General features: G+C 37.1%; 1 protein-coding gene across 2 annotated transcripts in view; it reads left to right on the plus strand.

The window, feature by feature from the left end:
- znf385c (zinc finger protein 385C) overlaps window positions 1–22,683 on the plus strand; it is a 121,788-nt gene that overhangs the window by 4,555 nt on the left and 94,550 nt on the right. Inside the window, exon 2 of one of the 2 annotated variants that reach the window (XM_015397822.1) lies at window positions 18,653–18,742. The exons of the other annotated variant lie outside the window; for it this stretch is intronic. Within the exon in view, the coding sequence (XP_015253308.1) occupies window positions 18,653–18,742 (90 nt within the window). The remainder of the gene's footprint in view (window positions 1–18,652; window positions 18,743–22,683) is intronic. 2 annotated transcript variants of the gene reach the window in all.

The following is a 22,683-nucleotide window of genomic DNA, read 5'->3' on the forward strand; positions in this document are numbered from 1 at the left end:
CTTCTTTTGGAAAGTAAGCTGGTGTGAGCGATGCAAACAGGAACTTTAAAACAGAGCGTGCATGAGGAGTGCTCTCGCACTTGCTTAAAAGGCATACAGGGGTTTTGCATGTGCATTTGTTTTTAAGTGGCGATTTATGGGTAAAGTTTTCTTCCAGTTCAGATGTTAAATGGTTTTTCATTTCATTTCCTTTATTTAACCAGGTAAACCCCGTTGAGAACTGGATCTCATTTTCAAGGGGGATCTGGGCAGAGATCTGCAATACACTACAACCTGGTTACAAAAATAAAACCAATTAATACATATGCACAAATATAAAACAATAAAAACAATTTAAAAGCAGTGACACTGTTTCATAGAGGCTTGTTGTGTATCTTTAAGAACCGCTCGAAATATGTCCAATGTTGTGTATAGTTTTGTTTGTCCACAAATTGCAATGCGGTAGATTGGCAAGAACACAATGAAGAACAATTTTTCCAGAACTTAATCAGATTCTAAGGCTAAGCATTGCAGTCTAAATTCCCGGTTCTGGTACACTGCTGCAGGGGATGCAGAGTGCATATAAAAAAAATAGTTTTTTTTTGGTTGTTTTTTTTGCCGTTGTGTGTATATGAGGACATGCTGCAGTTGTGGTGTGCAGATTCCCTCTGACACACAGTCACAATCATGCAGCCTTATCTTTGCTCACCTTCTGCTGACTCCCTCAGGCTGCCGGCTCTGCTGTGTCCTCGACTCCACCACAGCTCCTGTGCTCTGGATGTGTGTCTGTGTGTATCTTGCAAATCCTGCTCGTATGCTTCTGATATTTTTAGAATTCCTAAATGCTACAGAGTCAGTCGTTTGTGGTGGGTGAAGAAAAATACATGTTTTAGGACATCCATGTTTACTTCAGGTCTCGGGCTATTTGTATAGGGGTCATTGGGGGCTGTTATATATTCTTACATGTTTAGAGAGCTCAGGATTTAAGAATAACCAAGGAAATTTAAATTAGATTTAAGTGTATAGCATGCAATGTGTGCATGTTACTCCCAGCGCATTGTTACATGTCAGCTCATGTTTGCCTCCCTCTCTGCTTCGTTGAGCTGACAGTGAGTCCAGGCTCTTCTCTCTCTCTCTCCCTTCTCTCCCTCTGGCACGGATACCAGACATGTGGAGCAGCCATTCCTTCTGAAGGATGAAAGTCTGAATGTCTCCGCGATTAAGAGATTTCCTTCAGTCATTACAGAGAATATGTTGAGAAGCTCACTGACAAATGTGATCGGAGAGAACGTCCCCTCGTGTTCAAACTGAAAGTCATAGCAAATTCTCCGATTCTTTGTGGCCTGAAAAGGACAGATTTCAAAGACATTCTTAAAAAAACAACACTAAAATATAATACCCTCATCCTTCTACTGTATGTTGGTCATGAAGGATCCAAGACTGAAAGGCAGAAATGGTTATTTATCAAGACGAACAGGTAGAATGATGTGGAGTACAAACCTAGGAACATAGGCAGCAAAACTAAGCAGGAAACAGGCAGTCCAATGAAGCAACAGGAAATTTGGAACAAAAGAAATGTAATCGCTTTGATTAAGAAGTTGCAGCTGTGACCTTTGAGTTTGATTGCAAGTATAGTTTTTTTCAGTCAAATTATGTGATTTCTACCTTAACAGTCCTTTAGAAGAAAGTCCACTGGTTGTATAAGGGTTTTCTAATCATCATATGAAACCCCTTAGTTACCTGAAGCAGTCGAAGATGGTGATGATGCTGCCTCACGTTGCTGGCTGCACAGGATGAGACGCCAAGTATACCGGATGCGAAAGTTTTAGCCTTGGAACTGAGGCTGCTGAAAATTGCTCACTCTTCAGACTTTTGAAAAATCTTGCACTTTATGGGACGTTTCTTCAGATTTTAAGTTTCCCCATGGTTGTCTTGTATTTACTTCAAAAATATTGCAGGGATTGTAACCTGCATTGCAGTTTGTAAAGCGGAACCTCCCTCTAAAGCACGTTCTATGAGCCATGCTTGCTTTGTTTATTCTAGCAGCAACTCCAGACATCAACACACTCTTGAGTGTGCAATTCTACTCTCATGTCCATCATGGAAAATCGACCACTCTTCCCCTGCCTCTCTGTCACAATGATGCTACCATTTTTCTTCTTTTATATGAATAGGTACTTGATAGCAGGGCTTAAACAATCATAAACTAATTTAGTAATGGATTAATCGTTAATTGGGATATAGAGATTCCAAAATATGCCTTTAGCTGACAGAACAAACTACTTAGAGGACTAATTAGACCAAATTTGTTTAAAAAAAAATAAAGATTTTGCATTAAAAATGAAAAACTATATAATGATAATGTTGTATAGAAGTTTAATGTAGAGTTAAGTTAACAAAGTGACATACCAAGCTTTTATTGTCATATTTTAGTGGTACATTGCAAATATTTGTTCTTTGCTAATGAAACCTAAGAAGAAAGACAGTGTTTAAAAGAAGGCCATCAACATTTTTCTTTGAAAACCATGTATGGAGCACAGTTTACAGGTAAGAAAGGCGTTCGATCGGTTAGAACAAAATAAAGCCGTTTGCCTTTCATTTATAGCTCAGTGCATCACTTTAAACACACCATTCCCACAATGATCCCATGGAAATGTGTATTTTCTTAAACAGGAATTATTGGCTATCCTGGCATGATTTCCCCCTAAGCAAGCAGCCTCTTTAACATACCCCACCTCCGAAGCATCTCAGCTAAGCATTTGAGAGCCTCTAAACCGACTGTTGAAAAATTAATACACCAGTTGTCTGAACTTATTTTTTCTTCCTATCTTTATTCAGTCCAAGAAGTACGGAGCCCCTAAAGGGACATGGAGGGTGAAAAAATAACTTTTACGAGATCCCACAATACTTTTGCAAGATCCCACAATAGTTTTGCAAGATCTCGCAAAAGTATTGCGGGATCTCGCAAAAGTTTATTTTTTTGTGTGATATCACAATACTTTTGCAGCAATACTTTTGTGAGATCCTGCAATACTTTTGCAGGATCTTGCAATACTTTTGTGAGATCCCGCAATAATTTTGCGAGATCCCGCAAAACTTTTGCGGGATCTCGCAAAAGTTTATTTTTTCCCTCCATGTCCCTTTAGGGGCTCCGTACAAGAAGATACTCCAAAATCTGGAAATTATTGCACAAAATGTATTATTCCCAACATATAACCTCACCACGGTGGAGATGACTCAATTCCGAGTAGATAATCAGTTGATAACTAAAGGATGTTGTGAAACAGAGGGCAAGAGAGAAAATAAATGGGACACTGAGCAGGACATAATTTCATTACCCATCATTCTTATAGCACACATTTAGGTATTTTTTTGTTTCTGATGTGATACTATTTAAAAAGTATACATTTTTTCTGCATTTGAGGGTCTGGTTTTGCAGATTTTTGTTGTGCTCTCATGATTTTCACTTCTTCTGATTTTTTTTTTTCATATTAACTGCAGTTTGAAGAAGTACTTTGTAGAGAAGTCTTCCTCTTCTTTGCGCTCCCCTCATTGTTCCCATCTTTTCTTGCTGTTTTAGTAAAGAACTGGATGAAAGGCCAGGAATTGGTGCATGAATGCATTTGTACATCTCCATTTACATTTGTTTTGCCTTTATTTTCCCATTTGTCAGAGAAATCCTTTCCCTATTTTAATGCCTTTGAACAAAGCCGCGCATCCTTTGACTTTGTATTGTATATATTGTGAAGTCAGTGTGACAGCTTATCTAATGAAAAGAATAATCATAAAACGAGGATATGCCTTGTTTCTTTCCCACTCTCTTTTATGTTTGGATTTCCAAATTGTCGAAAAGTCAAACCTCACCTCCGGTCCCCTCTACTCTGTGTCCTTTTCTCGCTCTTCCTCACTTTGCCCCAGGGTATAACCCTGTTTTGTAGCAGCAGTTCAGACTCTGAGAAAAGGTCGACAGGCAAGCTAGGTTGACATGCGGAGCTCAGTGTAGCGAGAAGCATGGGGTCTGGCGCCTATAAGGCCACAGAAAGGGGGAATATCTTTCAAAAGCCATGCAATTTTTGTGTTTACCAAGGGTTCTTACAGGTCAGCTGGATGTGTCTGTGGAGAAGGCCATGTGACTCTTACTATCAGCTCCCATCTTGTCTGTCTGATAAATAAACCTTCACTGCCACAGCTGCTGCAGACATATCTGCTAAATGAATTGAACTGTTGGTGAGTTTACTAAATGTCAGAAAATATCAAGCTGTTTATACATAATTTTGTCAGTTTGGTCACCTGGCATGACCCCTTTTCTCAGTCAGTTTTTGTTGTTCACCTCAAAGTTCAGACATAATGGATCACATTTACCATTTCGATGGTTTGCAGATAGTGTATTAATGTGTTCATATTCTAATGAGGCTCAGGATCAGCACAAAAAGTATACATTTTTATAACATTTACTTACAATCTCCACAACTCAATGCTTGCTGACACTAGTTGAGGTTGAAAATTATTTTCTTAAGTTCCTCTTGAGCATTTAGATAATGGGGTAATTGATTTTAGTGACTTTAAACATAAAATTGTTGATGCTAAACTGAGTAACCTGCATATATCAGAACTAATGATCAGGTTTCCATGTGCGACTCTATATACTAAAAATGGTCTGAAGAAGTGAATAAGTGGTATCCTTGCAAAATTACCTGGAAGTTTTTTTTGTTTTTTTTTTCCCCTGACTCTTAATTTTTCCCAATTTTTACAAAAAAAATTTTAGTTTTCATTTTGTTTGAATTAGTTATATAGAGTATGAAAACAAAGGAAAAACTTGATACACAAACACTATGTATCTGATAAGCGCTATTAAAAAAGCAATAATTAAGAATAATAAATAAAACAATAGATTGATAGAAGGAAAATCAAAAACCAGACAAAAGGTTAAATATATTTTAGTTTACTTATTAGTTTGTTTTAAAATATCTGACAGCTGAAAGCACAATATACTTCCTCAGTCAATCTTTAGTGATGTCAAGAAATTTCTTTATCTCTGAAATGATGTATTGAAAATAACTGTCTAGGAGGAGGTAACAGAGCTAATCAGCTTTATTTGCTCTAAACAAAAAAAAAACTACCACAAAGCTTAACAGACCAAAGCTTGAGCAATACTGCCTGATTAGATTTAAGAGAATTGTGTGACTGCAGTGATTTCACCGTGACTCAGACGTTATAATGAGCTACCCAATTTCCACTTCCAAAATAGGCCTAGCAAGGTGAATCACAGCAAGTTCAAGAGATGTTGCTTGATCCTTTTCAGCTGAATTCCTGTAAAATAAATGCCATTCTTTTAAAAGGATGTTTTGACAATTTTTCTTTTATTTTTTGGTATTCTAAATATGAATTTTTAGAAGGGTTAAAACATAATAAAGTCCTAAGCTGATGAGTTTCTCATTTTCTCCCTAAGGCCCCTTCCATTTTGCAAAGTTTTCCCTTTTTTTACCCAGCACCGGCTTGTAAAAAGCCTCATGAAAGGCTTTCTCTCTGGCCAGAAAAGAGGCCCTGTAACCCCTCTCATCTCACCTCCACCTTAGCCTTTCTCTGATCCCCATCATTACAGGCCTTTGGAAGGGCTAAATTACAGCAGAGTGACTTATTACCAGCCACATCTAAGGCCAGGATTGGAAGTTAGAGCAGGGGAGTAGAATAGAAGGGAGAGAGAGGAGGAAAAAAAGTGTATGAGGAGAGATGCATGAGCAACACAGAGAAGGGCTAGATTGGTGAAGGCACTTCCAGACCTGTCTGAACAGAAAGAGTGGTTGGTGTGAGACGTTGAGGAGCAGACAAAGACGAGAAACATCTTTTACACTGCATGCTAGAGCAGTCTGATAATAGACATATGATCCATGGCCTAAAAAGGTTTGCTATTCCAAATAGTCCCCAAAGTTCAAGACAGCTATAGTCTTTTCACAAAAGTTATCAGGAAACATTAGAGGTATCTGTGAAAGTTGTACGTTGAAGCATGTTTTTGAAATGTAAACCCTTACTATAGCCATCGTGTAACACAATATTCTACATCTTTTTCTTTTCACTGAGCAGAACGGGCTGGAAACAGTTGTAACGTTCGCTTGCGTACAGCTTGGTGGACCTCCAGAGACCCTTGCTGTGTTGTACAAGTAACTGAAGTAGACAAGCGCTGGTAAACAGATGTAATCTAGGCTGAATGAGGGTGTTAGTGAATGTGTAGTATGCTAAACAAAGCCAGGAACACAGCTCTCACAGGGGCAGATGACAAGTTGGATTTTGCTTAGAATGACGCTCTAATCTTGCGCCTTGGGTTTAATGGAGAGACTCATATTTTTGTACACTTTTACACATTTTATATCCATTTTATTGTATGATACAAAAATGCAGTTCAAAAATTATTTGAAGATTTTCTTTGAGTTTTATCAACAAACATATTTTAATATCAACAAAATTATTCTTAAGGATTTAATTGCAAAAAGCCAAAATTATGATTCCCCTACATTAAGAACGAATCATAGATTGGTTCCTAAAGCATCAAAGCAACCCTATAGCATACCTGATGATGTGCTCTATAAAAACGGTAATTGAAATTGGAATCAGACCTTTCAGAAAGTTCTACACTTTTTTTCGTCAATTGGTTACTTTTCATAAAACCTTGGATTTTATCAAAAGGTTCTCTGGAAAATATGTCACAATGACAGTAATGCTTTTTTTTGTCCTTGGGGCTCTTTCATGAAGGGTATTTCGTCCTTGGTCTTATTTTTGAATCATTGGTACCGTCCCTTATTGAGTCAACTAAGTGTGTTTCATTGCTTCCGGGTCATTATGGGACTTTCTTGATTTTCGAGTTACTTTGGCAGATAAGTCAGACCAGTCTTTCTTTTTTATCATGGTTGTGTTTGAAAGGAAACCAAACCTGTTAGAAATGGTTTAGTAACTCTTTTCAGATGAATAGATGCCGTTGGCCTTGATGTTTTACTTTTTTTTCAGGATCTTTTACTTTGCTTCATTTTATGACATAATGCACGGTAAAATATCCGAAATGAATTATTTTGTGCCGTGGTCTAACCATAGCCAGGCCTTGGATGGACCAGTAAAACAGAGTTCAGCTGTCCATAAATCTGGTTTATCTGTTGATTCATCACTTAAATAGAAAGAGGAAATGTTTTCCACAATTAAGACCATCTTAGAGTTTAACCAAAAAAAAAAGGAAATCCTCTTTTGAAAAGCATTTGGTAATTTTTGCTCTGAAACCTATACTTAAAAAAGCGAGTATAGAAACAGTACTGATTAAGCTCCGGTAAAGCTGCTTAAAGAAAGGGGGGAAAAAAACTCTACCTGATATAAATAACTGTTTTAAAGTCAAACACTTTTTTTAAGCATAAGATTGCATTGTTTTAATAGATACAATTAATCATAAAAAAAATTTCTTAAATAAAGACAACTCTGTGTTCAGACTTTAACCTTTATATAGGCTAATTCTATGGATTTTAAACAAATAATAATAAAAGACAATGGTTTTCACATGTAACAACTCTGTTTCCATCTTGTCCCACACAAACACACATCTACCCCCATTCTTGCAAGCACACACACACAATGCCATTTAGAGATTGGGGGAAGAAACCCATGGATATTTTCATTGTCATTCATGTATTAATTTATTCACTCATAGCTGATGTGATGCAGGGCTGTAATATGCAGATGTGTGTTCTGTTTCTCGATGCGAATTTTCCGGTCTGCTGCCTTTAGCTGCCACTAATAATAAAGACAGGCAAGTGAGGTGGGGGAGGACATGGGAAGAGGGGAGGAATAATAGTTAGAGAGGGAAGGTTGGGGTTGTCAGGATGCCTCCAGTCATCAACCGGCTCTCAGATCCTCTGCTGCCTTTTCTGCACACAGAGACACCCAGACACGGAGAAACACACAGACCTGGTGAGATCATGCTGTGAATGATCTTGTCCTTGGCACGAAGGTGAGCCTGTAGAGGTGTCCTGCATTGTGTTGACAGGACTCTAAAAGTGCAATGCATTGTCCCCCATCTCTGTATAATAGAAAGTGATTTTTAAACTGACCTTACATCATGCAACAGGATCAAGGATATGAAACCTAATGGGCACTTTATGTAACCTGCTACCCAGGGGATAGCTGTAACTCAGAATGGTGATAAGAGCCACCAAGGAGTCCTGACTCCAGCAAACTGCTTTATAAGTGTATTTCCCAGCTCATAAAGCAAAGTAGCTGATAAAAAGCTGATGTGTTTTATTTTCTTGCCTTTTAAAAATTCATCCTTAGAGTCTCTTTAAGAAAACAAACAGCTGTAATGCGTAACTTTATCACTTCATGAGACAAAAATAATCAAAACAATACCCTTTGGACAATTGGCTGAGAAATGCATTATGTAAGGCAATGTGTTGTCGTGGTGTTAAACCCGAGTTAGTTCCTGTGGGAGGGTCACAGGAGTTGAACACTGACAAGCTGGAGGAGTAATGATGTCAAGGACAAGATGCTAACAGGCAGCGAAGGATTTAGTCTATTTTCTCTTAGCTGCTGTATCTTTAGGAGATGTTAACCCCATTCTATGTGACTGAGGAAAGAGTGTAATGGCAGCTAGAAGAAAGGCCCTGAGCAAATTTTATATAGACACAGATGGATGTCAAAGTTTGTCATACAGTGGCATATACAGTGTTTTTGAAACCTTTATATAAACCTTAAACTTTGTTTCCTTTTAGTTATTTAACCATCTTTTTTTTTTAACTGGGATATTATCAGACAGAAAAATACAAAAGTATTTGTTGACCATTTATTACTGTGCTGGCAGATTATAAAGTCATTACAATAATCACATAATAGATAAATAGATCTGTGTTTCTTCTAAATATTAATTTGTTGTTTTAATGCATCCAAATTTATACTGTTGCACAAATTTATTCTAGTTATACATTTAAATTGGTTGCAGCTTGGTGTGAAGTGTCTTACCCAGCAGAAGGTAGTTAAAAAAAATCAAACCCAGAACTTTCAAATTGGGGGTTGACGACTCTCCAAGGTCGCCCCATGTATGTTCAGATTTTAACATTTAACTATTAATGTTTCTTGTTATAAATTGCTATGGAAATATGAAAAGATAACATCCATCCATCCATTTTCTGTCACGGTTATTCCCAGGTCGGGTCGCGAGGGGTGCTGGTTTTTCGTGGTATTTCGTCGTATTTGCCTCAAGACAAGATATCCTTGCACATGCGCATCTTACGCACCATTCAATAACATAGAATTTAACATACAATTAACCCTAACCCTGACCCTAAGATACAAAACAGCAAGCAACGTAGTTAGAGACGTGAAGTAATTATTGCACTGTTTTTCCCAGTTTTACGTCCTTCCGCGGATCTGCTTTTTTTTCGTCTGTCTGGTTGCGCATGCGCACTGATCTGTTTTTTCGAGGAAAAACATCCAAAACGTACGAAATACTGTGCATAACTTTTTGTAAGATCTCATATGAACTGATAATGAGAATATGTGGACCTATTTACTGCAAGGCAGCAGTGCTATCCACTTTTTGCGATTTCGTAGCGCTCCTCCTGCAACAATGGTTGACTACAGTCAGTAGTAAAGAATCAGATGTTTTCACAGATATGTTTCAGTCAGACTGAGGAAGAGATGAAGCTGATTCAGAAGAATGCCAGAGCGGATAAAGCATCATGTATGTTGGAGCTGCTATCAGACAGCAGTGAACCAATGTGAAGCAAATCAGCTCAGAGGAATAACAGCTGGAAGAATGGATGCTTTCTGACTTAAAGACCTTATATGGTTTAGGATTTTTTTCAAACTCGGAATCTGTAGATGTGCATTCATTTCATTTTTCCTTATTCATCATTTTCTTTAGACGTATAATGTGTTCTTATTAATTTGATTTAATAATGCAGCTAATGAACGACGGAGTGTTTAAAATAAGCTGTTAAAAGTGTATTAAAGTAGACTTTTTATCTCAGCGTTATATCATATCTATATCTATATGCTAAGCACGTAATAAAAGAGCATATAAGTGAAACAATTTGACTTCTGTATAACAAGCAAAGATTACATTATTAACCTATAAAACAAGGCAAAATCTAAAAAAATCTCACAAATAAAAAAGGAAATACCAATAAAACAAATTTGAAAATCTAGAAGGATGTGCTTGTGGAAATGTATGACTAATAATATATGTACCGGTACCAATGGTCCTGGGTCACTTCTTCTAGTCGAAGAACTTTCTTGTGGAGTTTCTTCTAATGGTTTCTAAGAAAGAAAATTAAAGAAGAAGAAAATCAAAACTATTGTCTTCTGTAACTCATCTTGTAATTTAACAATACTTGATTTAATTTTTTTTTTTGCACCAAGGAGATATTCTTAGTTGTTGAGCATTGATCCACTTGAAGAAAACCTTTTCTTTGGTGAGATATTCACATTAGATGCAGTGAAACACATGGAAATAGCATGTAACCTTCAAGGTCCTTCATCGTCTATAAAGTATCAGGACCTTTGACATAATTTCTTCTGCAAATTCATGTTTCTTGTTTGAAGCAATTTGTGGAATAAGTTTTTTCGCTTGACATTATGCCAGCAATTTGTGTGGACAAAGGGACAATGTTGAGATCGCTTTACCAGGTCACCAAATATGGAAAGCTTTAGATTCTTGCATTTTCTCTCTTCAAGTATACATGGTGAACTTTGATTTTTACAGATTTAGTCATAATGCTGTATATAATGTGGAAAGCTAAACAACAGCGCTGGCATCCCTGGGTTCACTGGTTTTCCAAAGATTGTCCCGGTTCAGGGAGTGAACTATGGCTGGATAATGATCGCCTCTGGCTGTCCAGGATCATAAATTGTAACTTGGCATGGGGGATGGATCAACCAGACAATAGAGATAAGACAAGCGCAAGAGGAAGATGAAATATTTTACGGTCCTTTGGGACAAATTAAAATGCCTTTCTTAAAAGCCCCCCATCTCTAAAGAACATTCATTATGTCATTTCAAAATTCATTTTTCTTTTTTACATTTTAATTGAAAAAGGCTTCATTTCTGCTGCACTCCTTCACCCTACCTCACAACCAGTCCCTGAATGGTTGTTGAAACAATGCAAACATACAGAGAAGTTCTCATTTTTGAAGTTGCTTTGCATTCCTCTCATGTTTTGCTACCTTCTCTTTTCACTCTATCCACCCTAATCGTGCTATTCGCATTGCAAGAAACACGTCCTTCACATCGCTTTGCATTGCTTTACTCCTGCATGTGCCTCTGCATAGGGACCGAAGCTCTGCTGCGACCTACAGTATAATAAAATGAACTTAAATATTTGAAGACAAAAAAAAACTGACTCCATTGTGGAACATGAGGTGCTTTTTAGCCAGGGGCAAAAAGACGAATGCAGCAGCCAGCAAGAATTCACTCCTAAAGTCACCTTAACAACAAGGTGCACTGGAGGCTTCGCAGCATTTTATAACAGCTTTTTCCCCACTGCCATCAGACTGTTGGACTGTTAAAAAACTCAAAATCAAGTCACAAATCAAGACCCTGCATTACACTAATAACATCATACTTGCACTACATGGTCAATCTTCAAAACAGCAGATTTTTTTGCACCATGTCCCAACCACACTGTGTACATTTGATCACTGCTACACATTATGAACAGAAATGTTTTGCTGCTGCTCATACACTGGTGGAAAGCTGTATAAACAAAATTTCACTTTGTATACAGCCTGCGTTTACAAAATGACAATAAAGTTTGTCTTAGTCTAAGTAACTTACTCTAGACAACATAAATGGCAAAGGAATTACTGTAAATGTTTAAACTTACTGCGCCTTTTAAAAATGTATTAGAAAATGTAGAGTTGTTACTAGACTAGGCTGATCATGTGAAGCAGCCCTATGTATTTTATTTGAAAAGGGGTATTGCTTAATAGAAGAATACATTTGATTGTTTTACAGACTGCACATCCGGTTTACATATCTCAAATTGATACAAATAAAAGTTTAAAAACATACAAAATAAAGTAGAATTCAAAAAAGGTATTCAAGTTGAAAATCTCTCAAACAGCTGGGAAGTTTATAGTTCCTGGCATCTGTCTTAGATTTAGACCATATTTTATTAATTTTTAGGATGGGATGTTTTTGAACTTTCTTTTCTTACCTTATAATAATCTCAACTTGTCTTTTGTGATATACACTCTCCTTCTGCCCCTGCTCACATTCCTTTTTTAATTTATGTCAAAAGTCTTAAGACTTTTGATGTGTAGCCCAATTCAGTTCTTAGGTGATATAAATCTGGGTAGCATTCTATAGAAAGAGGTTGAGAAAAGGGAAGGACGTACAGTAATACAATTCTTCAAGCTAATTTGGTACCGGCCTCAATATAAAGCTTTTAGCCAATCACAGCAGCAGTAGAAGCTGTGATATATCCCATTTTTATTTGTTTTATGGAGCTAACTGATAAATCAAACTCTTACCAAATCCAGGCGGGAGGAACGCAGAAACTTCTTCCGATCCACAAGGGCAAGAACCGTATCCTTTTATTCATAATAACTATAATGACTAAATCAAAAATAACTATAAGGTATTCCAGCTAGGGGAGTGGCAGCCTAGCTGGATTTGGGCATTGTGCTTGGAATCCAAAAGTTCTGAGTTCAAACCCCGACTCCCACAGACTATGGGTACCTGAGCAAGACCCTTAACCCCACAGTTCTTCCCGGGCGCTGCACATTGGCAGTCCACTGCTCCACAAAAGGGATGGGTTAAATGCAGAGTTCATTTTGTAGGGGGAGTGCCAGGCTAGTTATTAGAGCAGTGCGCTTGTGCTCTGAGAAGGTTGCAAGTACCTGGTTCGATTCCCACAGCCTCCACTCTGGGTCCCTGAGCAAGACCCTTAACCCCCACAATGCTCCTGGGGTGCAGCACGATGGCAGCCCACTGCTCCCCAAGGCCTATGGATTAAATGCTGAGGGTTTGTTTTATCAGGGAGTGGTGGCCTAGTGATTAGAGCATAGGGCTTGGAATCCTGAGGTTATGAGTTCAAAACCCACTCCCATAGCTGCCATTCTGGGTCTCCAAGCAAGACCCTTAACCCCTGATAGTCCTCGGGTACTGCACAGTTACAGCCCACTGCTCCCCCAAGGGGATGAGTTAAATACAGAGAGTTAATTTCTCCATTTTGACATCAATACAGTTCAATTTATTTATTTATTTAAAACCGGCACAGCTATGTTTGTTTTGCTTTAGCTTTCTGCCTCTGGTTAATGTGTTGAAGCCATACACATCACTGCATTTCACTGGTCTGAACCATTTCTGTATTGAGACGAACACATCTGCTGGTTCCTGGCAAGATGGATTTTGTTTTTTATTTACAGTACAAACTTGCAACACTTCATCTTGCTTACAAGGTACTAATCTAGAGTTCTTAAAGTCCTTATGAAGAGGATAAAACATTATACTGCCAATGATAAGATGATAAGATAAGATGATAAGATCCAACCAAACTTTGCAGGACTGACGAGGTCCTAAAAAAAAAAAACTCTAGACTTTTCTCTTCCTGAACATTTGGTAGACATATGCTGCTTCACATGTACATTTTCAGTACATTTTCAGTGATGCAAAAATATAACTTTAATCTCTTATCTTAGAAAGTGAGATTTTTATGCTACAAACATTTCAAACCTGATTGATTTAAAGTTGTATCATAATTTGCCACAAATTACAGCTGCTAGATCAGTGAACTCCTGTTACTAACACCCCGAATCAGCATATTTTGGTTTATCTATACATTCACACTCCATAGTATAACAAATACTTTTATTAACCTCATGTCAAAACAACAAGACACAGATAAATGCTTTAAAAGGATATTTGTATTTGTATTTATATTTGTTTTAGGCATGTATAAAAAGATAAAATGTAATAAATACCACATTATAAAACTCTACTCTAGTAAGTTTGTTCTAAGTTGAACTCGGTTGTGTTCCACTGCTGCAAACACTCATCACGCCTGCTGATGTCTTGTTCCTTCTGACTTTTAAACACACACGCTTGGCTTTCTGGAGCTGAAGCCCACAGGCGTTCAGCCAGGCCACAGTCCAAACCGTGTCAAATCAGCAGAGTCTTCACCAGGGGCCAAATCTGCTGCATATAATTAGCTTTTAATCAGCACCCTCATTCAGGCAAGCAGTAAAGATTAGCTCAGCCTGGGCTCTGCTTAAAATAAGCATTCATGAATGCGTGTGAAAGCCTTTGACCCATCGCATCCAATCATACACTGCACCCAACCCCCCTAAAATGTGCCTTAAGGACTCTGATTTTTTTTTCTTCTCCCCGGTTTTTTTCTCTCTCCGAATGTTCTCAGAAATGTCCAAGGATGTTGGTTTAATGCACAGCATCCTCTGCAGTCAAAATCCTCTCAGTACCTCACCTCTGCACAAGGGCAAAAAGCCCTGTACAGTATGTTAGCACAACAAACCTGACCTCTGTGCTGCAGGGTCTGTTTAGATAATCCAATATTGAGAATTTAAAATGAGTGTTTTTATTAAAAAACAGCTGGGGTTGAAGAGCATAACATTTTAGATGAGCTCGTCTCATCTAATCCGTGTTTCTCTCTGGGGTGAGCTGTGGCGTTTATGCCTGTAATGAAGTGCACTGAGATGAAAGCCTTTTTTAATGGGATTTAGTTAAACTGGGACACAAACCAGAAAGTCAGAGAGAGGCAGAGCAACGTTTCCTCATCATCACTGGCATCGTCACTGTTACTTTTCATGGATGCCTCACTCACTTGCTGTGATAATCTAATGAATACATATGTTTCCTTATTTATTAACTACTGGAAATGTCACCTGTAAAACTTAGTGCTATAATCATGTCTAAATGTTTCTATTTCAGAGGGATTTTTTTCCTGCATGTTGCGTACTGATTTCTCATCTCATTCTTTGTTTCATAAACCAAGATTACCTATGTCATGAAAGTTGAGTCATCATGTCATGTTCAGATGGTTAACTTTTTTCCAGGTAACAGCCAATGGAATTTGCAGGTATTATTTCAGTTTAACATCTATTTTTACTATATCTGTCTTGGTTTGTGGTGTTGCACGAACTGCTTCAGCTTATGATGTTGAAAATAACGCTGATTAGATGCAAAGACTTTTCTAGTCAAGATTAAGACGTTGGGCTCAAAAACATTAAGGGTGGAATTTGGGTGCGGAATCTTTCGATTTTTATTTTGAAACATTAATAAACAAAATAAAGCCTGCATACATTCAAACCACTGTGAAATTTAAAGAGGTTGTTTAACCTATAGTGTCTTTTGGGGGAAGCCGGAGCACCTGGAGAAATTCCATGCATGCACAGAGAGAACAGATTCAAACCAAAGACCTTACTTTTTAAAGACAACAGAGCTAACAACTGTCCCACAGTTCAGCCACTATTTTTTTCTGTCTTTCTTCATTTTATGTTTTTATTTGGGGAGAGATTCATTTTTTTGCTTCTCTTTATTTCATGTTCTGTATCATTTGTAGTAAACAAAACAAATCAAAGCAACCCCAAATACTCCATCTTTTATAGTTTATTTTGTTTAATATAAAAACTTTTTCTGTTATCAATACTTGATACTTTTCTCTATTTCTTGGTTTACATCATTTTCTGTCAGTATTTGTATTTTATGTTGTGTTTTTAATTGCTTCTTATAAAAACAATTGGACGATCGTTTTTAGATCTTACATCTTTTCTCTTTTTTGTAGGGCTATTTTTTTTTACCTTTTTTATTTTTATATTTATTGGTATTTTTTTACTATAAAAACATCATTGTTCTTTTAAGTGTTTTGTTTCCAATAATTGCTGTTTATGAGTAGTAATTAATTGTTGTTAAGGTGTTGGATATTCTGTTTTTCCTCCTTTTTTGTTGTTTTTTGATAGTTCTTTCTGAAATCTTTTATTGTTTTATTAATTATATCAATCTGTGTAAATATTACATGAATTTAACCAGCATAAAATAGCCTCCCAAAAACCTGCTATACTTCTCAAATGTAAAGGGCCAAGATAAAGTATACTGTACCTTTCCAAGTTTTTGTTAGGAAATGTATGGAACTTTGGGCCTCTCTCCGGTTTCTTCAAGGTAAAAGTAATTTGCTGGATGGAGCATGACTGTTTGGAGAAGATCGGTATATAATGGATTTGCTGATGGTCCAAAAACCTTTTCCGGGTACATATTGTTTTTGGAAATGACCATGTTCTGAATGCTCTGCATTGCAGCATTCATCCAACAGTTTTTAAAATGGTTGGATAACTTGCAAAACTAGATGGTTGGATTATAATTAGGATCTGTCTGACTACCTTTTTCTTGGTAGCACTAGTGAGTTTCATTCAGAACCCATGACCTCTCATATTCGCAGTGCTTTCCCTGTTTAATTCTTCAACTTCAAAACAGGCGTTCAGTTCTTCCTTTTCATTATCTATTTGAAGGGCTGGATAGGTTAAAGTTCCCCCCCAAATCTTGTAATTGAAGTCAAATTTGTTGTGATTCATGGTTTTATGTTTCAAGTTTAAGGGTAGCTTTGACCCCAACGCTAAATTTGTTCTACCTCTCTGTTTATTCCTCGAACATGTTAAAAAAAACACATCTGTGGTAAATATACTCTCTACAGTCTTAACTTACAACTGTTAGGTGTTTAATATCTGCATAAATACCAGATGTCCACACATTTGTTAGTTTGATAACGTAAAAATTATGGAGAAAGGAATTTTCTACAGGAATGTCAATGATTGGAATTACAGGATGTGTTACTTCACCCTGACAGGTTAACCATTTCAGATAAAGGCCTGTCGCATCAGTGTGGTTATGGAACAGTTTTCTTTTCAAGATGGAGTAGCGAATAGTATAAGTATAAGTATAGAATAAGTAATTTCCCTCTGGGATTATTAAAGTATTTCTGATTCTGATTCTGAATGTCACAGTATTCTTGGCAACCCAGTGGCTAAGAACGGAAATGGTAGTGTCGTATGCCACTGCACTGGGTAGGGTGATGATGGGATCTATTTCCTGGATTTGTAGCTCTTTGACATCATTTACATCAACTTTTATCTTTTATTTAAAAAGGACAAACATAAAGTTAACAATATGAACAGTATTTAAGGTCATATATTACTGATAACGACATTTAGCATCTCCAACTGTTAACATTAATCTTCTGCCTTTGTTTCATACAGTTTGTAGATTTTCAGATCACTGCAAGCATTTACAAATCTAGAGATAGAAGGGGATTCTTCAAGTTGATTTAACCGTTGACACAAAACACAGTAATATCTCTTCATACTGCTAGAATTTATTGCGTTGATGAACTGAAATGCTTGGTGAGAGAGATCCAGTATGTGTGACCATTAGTGGGTCCAGCTCACTCACTCTGGACAGGCAGCGATCCTGCTGCTGCTCTGATGAGTTTGGCTCATGACCTCCTTGGAGCTGCGCTGCCACAATGTTCCCCTGCTTATTATTGTTCAGTCAACAACATCTGTTGGGCCAGATAACAGGATTAGACCAGCCCCCTATAGTCCTGTGGAAACTAGCTTGGATTAGCCGACAACCTATCTCTCATACATGTGATTGTCTGTTTGTATGCCTCTAGATTTACCCTTAAATCAGTTCTCTCTGTTCTGTTAAAGAACCTACATCACATAGAAAGAGTCTGGGAGCACATGCTTCTAGCCTATAGAAATAATTTTTTAACCTTCTTCGTTGTAAGCTTTGCAGCATAAATAGATCCTTAGACTAAAATAGTTGATTTTCACGGAATCCTTTTCATTTCACAGAAAGAAATAAAATTTAAAAAATTGTTCAATGAATGTTACTCGGTCTTTATTTTTCTGTTAGTTCACTTCTAGACCAGAAATGCTTTACTGGTTTCATCCTAAGTATGAATTTAACATTGTAAGAGTATGGGCCATGCACTACCTTCTACTTGCATCTCCTTCATAAAATTTATAAAAGAGTGTCCTATAATCTTCCCTTTTTCAAGGTGCTACAAGTCCACTTCATTTTTTGCCTCCGTTGAATTAACCATTAGGACCAGCTAATGTAGGCTTACTATAGAATAAAGCCAAAAAAGCTAACTACTACACTATTGGATGCTTACAATATATACTTTTAATCAGATTCTGGAGCAAAGAGCTAAAGAGCTTCGTACATAATCACCAACCTTATGGCAATCACCATAATGGTCCACTTGTGAAATCAAATCAGTTGTGCTATTATCTAGTTCATGATATCAATTTACAGTGCTATATTGGCAAAACAGGATACAGAGAAAAAAAAAAAACGAATAAAGAAACACAAACCATTATGATGCAAATACACATGGTATAAATGTCTCTGGAGTATAGGAACTAAGTCCCCAGTGTCATCTACAGTACATCCCGAGGGGTGCAGAACATCCCAGATCCTGCTCATGTATTCCACCACTGCCAACATACCTGCCAAAGTTGAAATGCTCTTGTGATATTTCTGCCAGGCTCTGCACCTGCTACGACCTTTAGCAACACTCGAGGCAGGATTTTTACATTTGTTTCTTTTATAAGGGAAAGAGACATTTTCAAATCTGTATGAAAGCATATTTACCATGTTTTTTTCCCTTTACTCTGTGTGTTTCAGTGTCAAATAGAAAGACTGGGAAAAAAAATGAACTTTACCCTCAGAAGTCAGAACACAGTAGTGCCTGTGAGAGAAGAACTCAACACATAGGTAAATATGTTTTTGAATCACTTCAAAGTCTTTCTTTTGGATTCCACCTGGGAAATTCACATTTCAAAATCATGTGAAAAGTATGTGTGAATATCTCTTGGGTTTCATCTTCTTTTTTGTTTTGTTTTTTTGACAAACATAAATAACTCACATTATCATAATGTTTTATCATAGAGATTCTGTGAATAGAAATACATATTTGGGTGATGGCAAGAAAGCTTTCCAAGCTTAAAGATTCTGTAATCATTACCCATCTTAATTAATTAAATTCCAGCTAAAAATGTTCTGAAAAATATGCAGCATAAGAATGCTGGAGGTATGATTAATCCCATGCACAGTGTCTCGTGATTGGTTGTTGCTAGCTTGGGCAGTCAGACTGATTTACGGGGGGCATAAGTCAGTCTGTTCAGGTTCAATACTCCCTGGTCTAGAACAGGCCGTACCAATCACAGCATGGGAGGCGGGCACATAATATAACCACACTTTTCTGTAACCATAACAGCTAAGAATGCAACTGTAACAGAGTGATGATTTAATGATTCCCTTCATTATGTTCTGAAAGAGCTGTTTATTTTGATAATATTTCAACAATTGCCTGGAAAGACAGCTTTTCTTTTTTTAAATATGATTTTTCGTTACATTAATAGTTGTCTAATTGATTTTAGCCTATTTCTGTTGACTATTTGAAATTGGACTTATATATTTATATAAATATAATAGCTTTACAGCAATGGAGAAATAATGAATTGGAGATAATGCCGTAAGCCCAGATATTTCTGAAAATATTGTTATTGCATCAGAACTTTTATAAGTTCAAGGTCTGTCCAACTGTATGTGTGCACCGACCATTTTTTTTTTAAATGTTGTTACTCCTGATTAAGTAATTAAACAATTTTTCATTTCAATGTCACATTCACATGGTTTACATACTGCAGCTGACATTAAGCTTAATATTTATTTGGATCCTTACAATCAGTTCTTCAGGTAGGATTCCGTCTCTCAGCCATATACCCTCAAAACTAGTTTATTATCAATAAAAAACAATTATGTTTAAATAGTACAAAAGGACCTTTAAAAATTGTTAAAATAGCACATTATGTTTCAGATCGTAAACAAGTACTCTAAAGTAAAACAGGGTTTGGATGTTGTTTTATCATGCTTGTAAAACCAATGGCTCTGCAGCACTAGAATGAAGATCCATCATTTAGTAAACAGGAAAAACAATCATGTAAGTATAATTATTTTACCACTAGGTAAAATTTAAACGTACGGAGCCCCTAAAGGGACAAGTTTTGCGAGATCTCGCAAAAGTTCTGTGGGATCTCGCAAAAGTATTGGGAGATCTCGCAAAAGTATTGCGGGATCTCTCAAAAGTATTGCAAGATCTTGCAAAAAATAAACTTTTGCGAGATCCCGCAATAGTTTTGCGAGATCTCGCAAAAGAATTGCGGGATATCGCAAAACTTTATTTTTCCCTCCATGTCCCTTTAGGGGCAAAATAAACTTTTGCGAGATCCCGCAATTCTTTTGCGAGATCTCGCAAAAACTAAACTTTTGCAAGATCCCGCAATACTTTTGTGAGATCCCGCAAAACTATTGCGAGATCTCGCAAAAGCATTGCGGGATCTCGCCAAAGTATTGCGAGATCTCGCAAATGTATTGCGGGATCTCGCAAAAGTATTGCGGGATCTTGTAAAAGTTATTTTTTTCCCCTCCATGTCCCTTTAGAGGCTCCGTATAAACATGTCATTGCATGTGTTCTCAGAAAGTATGTTTGATGCAAGAGAGAACAACTATACGTACCTGGAAGAATATTAAAGTAGCCAGGAAGTTTTCTCTGGCAGTTTGTTTTTGGTTTACTGTTAAATGTTTGCCTTATATCAACTCACTGGGAAAACGATCCAGAAATAAGTAAAAATGGCTTAAATTAAGTTTATTTATCCTTAATTTGAGTAGGTAAATGAGATTGTTTGCCAATGAAATAAGTATTTTTACTCTTAAGATAAGATAATTAGATAATATGCACTTGAAATAAAACAATGCAATTGTGTTCTCTTATTTTAAGTGTAAATTGTCTTGTTCCATTGGCAAGATGTTTCTTTTACTTTCTTAATCCAAGAACAAATGTACTTATTTTAAGAAAAAATGAAATTTTCAGTGCTCAGAATTATAAGTTGGCTTCATATTGTAGTTTGCAGTGTGTAAAATGTGCAGAATGAAGATTTGGTCCTTGGATGTTATCTATGCGCATACATAAACTTTGATGCATCTTTACACAAACCTGAAATGTTAAACTCAGAGCATAAAAGTCTGAAATTATAAAATAACTAAAAGCAATTTAATGCAATCACATTACTGTAATTGCTTTAGAACTTTCTCATTGACCAAATACCTGTAATGAATCAGAATACATTCCTCAGGAACTGAACGACAGACTAGCTGAATTTGTGAAGTGAAGAAACCATCAGTATCTCTTCTATCAATTGCAAAAAAGGAAAGTCGTTGTAAGGGCAGTATTTTACAATCTTCACCTCTCGCCCTCGACAGAACTTGTCTATCTGTCTATTGTCTCAGTAAGACATTGAATCCCTGTCACTCCCTCCATCTCTTATCCCAGCAGCCTGTCTGTCATTGTCTGCTTCCTTTTCCTTCACCATGTTAGCCTGTTTCTGTCAAACGGTTTCTTCTCACTGGTCCATCTCTGGTTCTGTCTGTCTCTTCCTTTATTTTATCATACATATATCCACATCTGTCTGTGAGGTTGCAGACATCCCTGCTATGTTTCTGTTCCCCTCTTTTTTTGATGATGATTTCAAAAGCTCAAGAAAGCGCACATGCACGCACCGGGTCCACGTCAGCATATAGGCACGCTAGCAGTTATGAGTGCAGATGGTTTGCAGGTGTATATTTAATATAGCCTAGTGTGACTCTTTCAAGCAATATGAAACAGTTCAAGCAGGATTCCAGTGTCACTGTTCATTCTGCTGCTTGCTCTATGCTTTCTTTTTCCATCCTGTGTATCAAAATCTGTTCCTGCCAGTGGGCCTTACCTTCTCTCTGAGGATTATGAGTCACATTTTGGATCTTTTTATCTTTGCTGTTCTTTTTTTCTCGAAGGTCAGCTGGCCTGCATCAATGTACATTCAACGGTTTTATATTTTTTTCACCTGGACTATGTCTTAGGGTTATTTTTTTTGCAATAATGATTCACAAATCAAACAAAAACCCAGCCACCATTGTGACTTCTGGTATGACTCATACTTGCACTGTAGTGACATAGTTACGCATGCATACACATCAGATTTGAACAGCGGTGCCCACACACTGTTGCTATGTAGTTTTATGTCTGTCTTTGTTTATTTGTGTGTTCATGTGTGTGTGTGTGCGTGTGTGTGTGTGTGTGTGTGTAATATGGAGGAGGGGTTTTGGATGCAGATTGTTTTTGGTCCACTGGACCCCTCCCAGTCAGAATGGAGCTGTCTCAGCCTGTCAGCATTAGACTCACGTGGCACCCTGATCTACCCCGACAGCCAGCCATGGGAAATGATGGGTCATGAAACTGCCCACAGCTCCCCATGTGACCTGGTGTACAGGGGTGGAAGGGTGGATTATGAGGAGAGGGCTTTTGTTGAAATAAAGGAACAAGAAGGCAATGAAACGATACATGCCCACAAAATCAGAGGCTGAAACCACAGATAAATTATAAGATCTTTTGCATGCATTGTAAGAAAAGCAAAGATCTTAATCAGTAGCACTGGGTGCATACAATGACTTGTATTGCATTCTATCACTGTAAAGAATCTTAGCTATTAGCTATCTGGCCTTTTATATTTATTAATCTTTCAGTACTTTTATTTCAGCTGAAAAAAAAAAACAATAACAGAAAAAGAAACTGGCACAAATACTTGAGATGAATCATTTTAAACCTTTCTATTATGAAG

Source organism: Cyprinodon variegatus, unplaced genomic scaffold (genome assembly GCF_000732505.1).
Source record: "Cyprinodon variegatus isolate N-32 unplaced genomic scaffold, C_variegatus-1.0 Scaffold889, whole genome shotgun sequence".
NCBI lineage: Eukaryota > Metazoa > Chordata > Actinopteri > Cyprinodontiformes > Cyprinodontidae > Cyprinodon > Cyprinodon variegatus.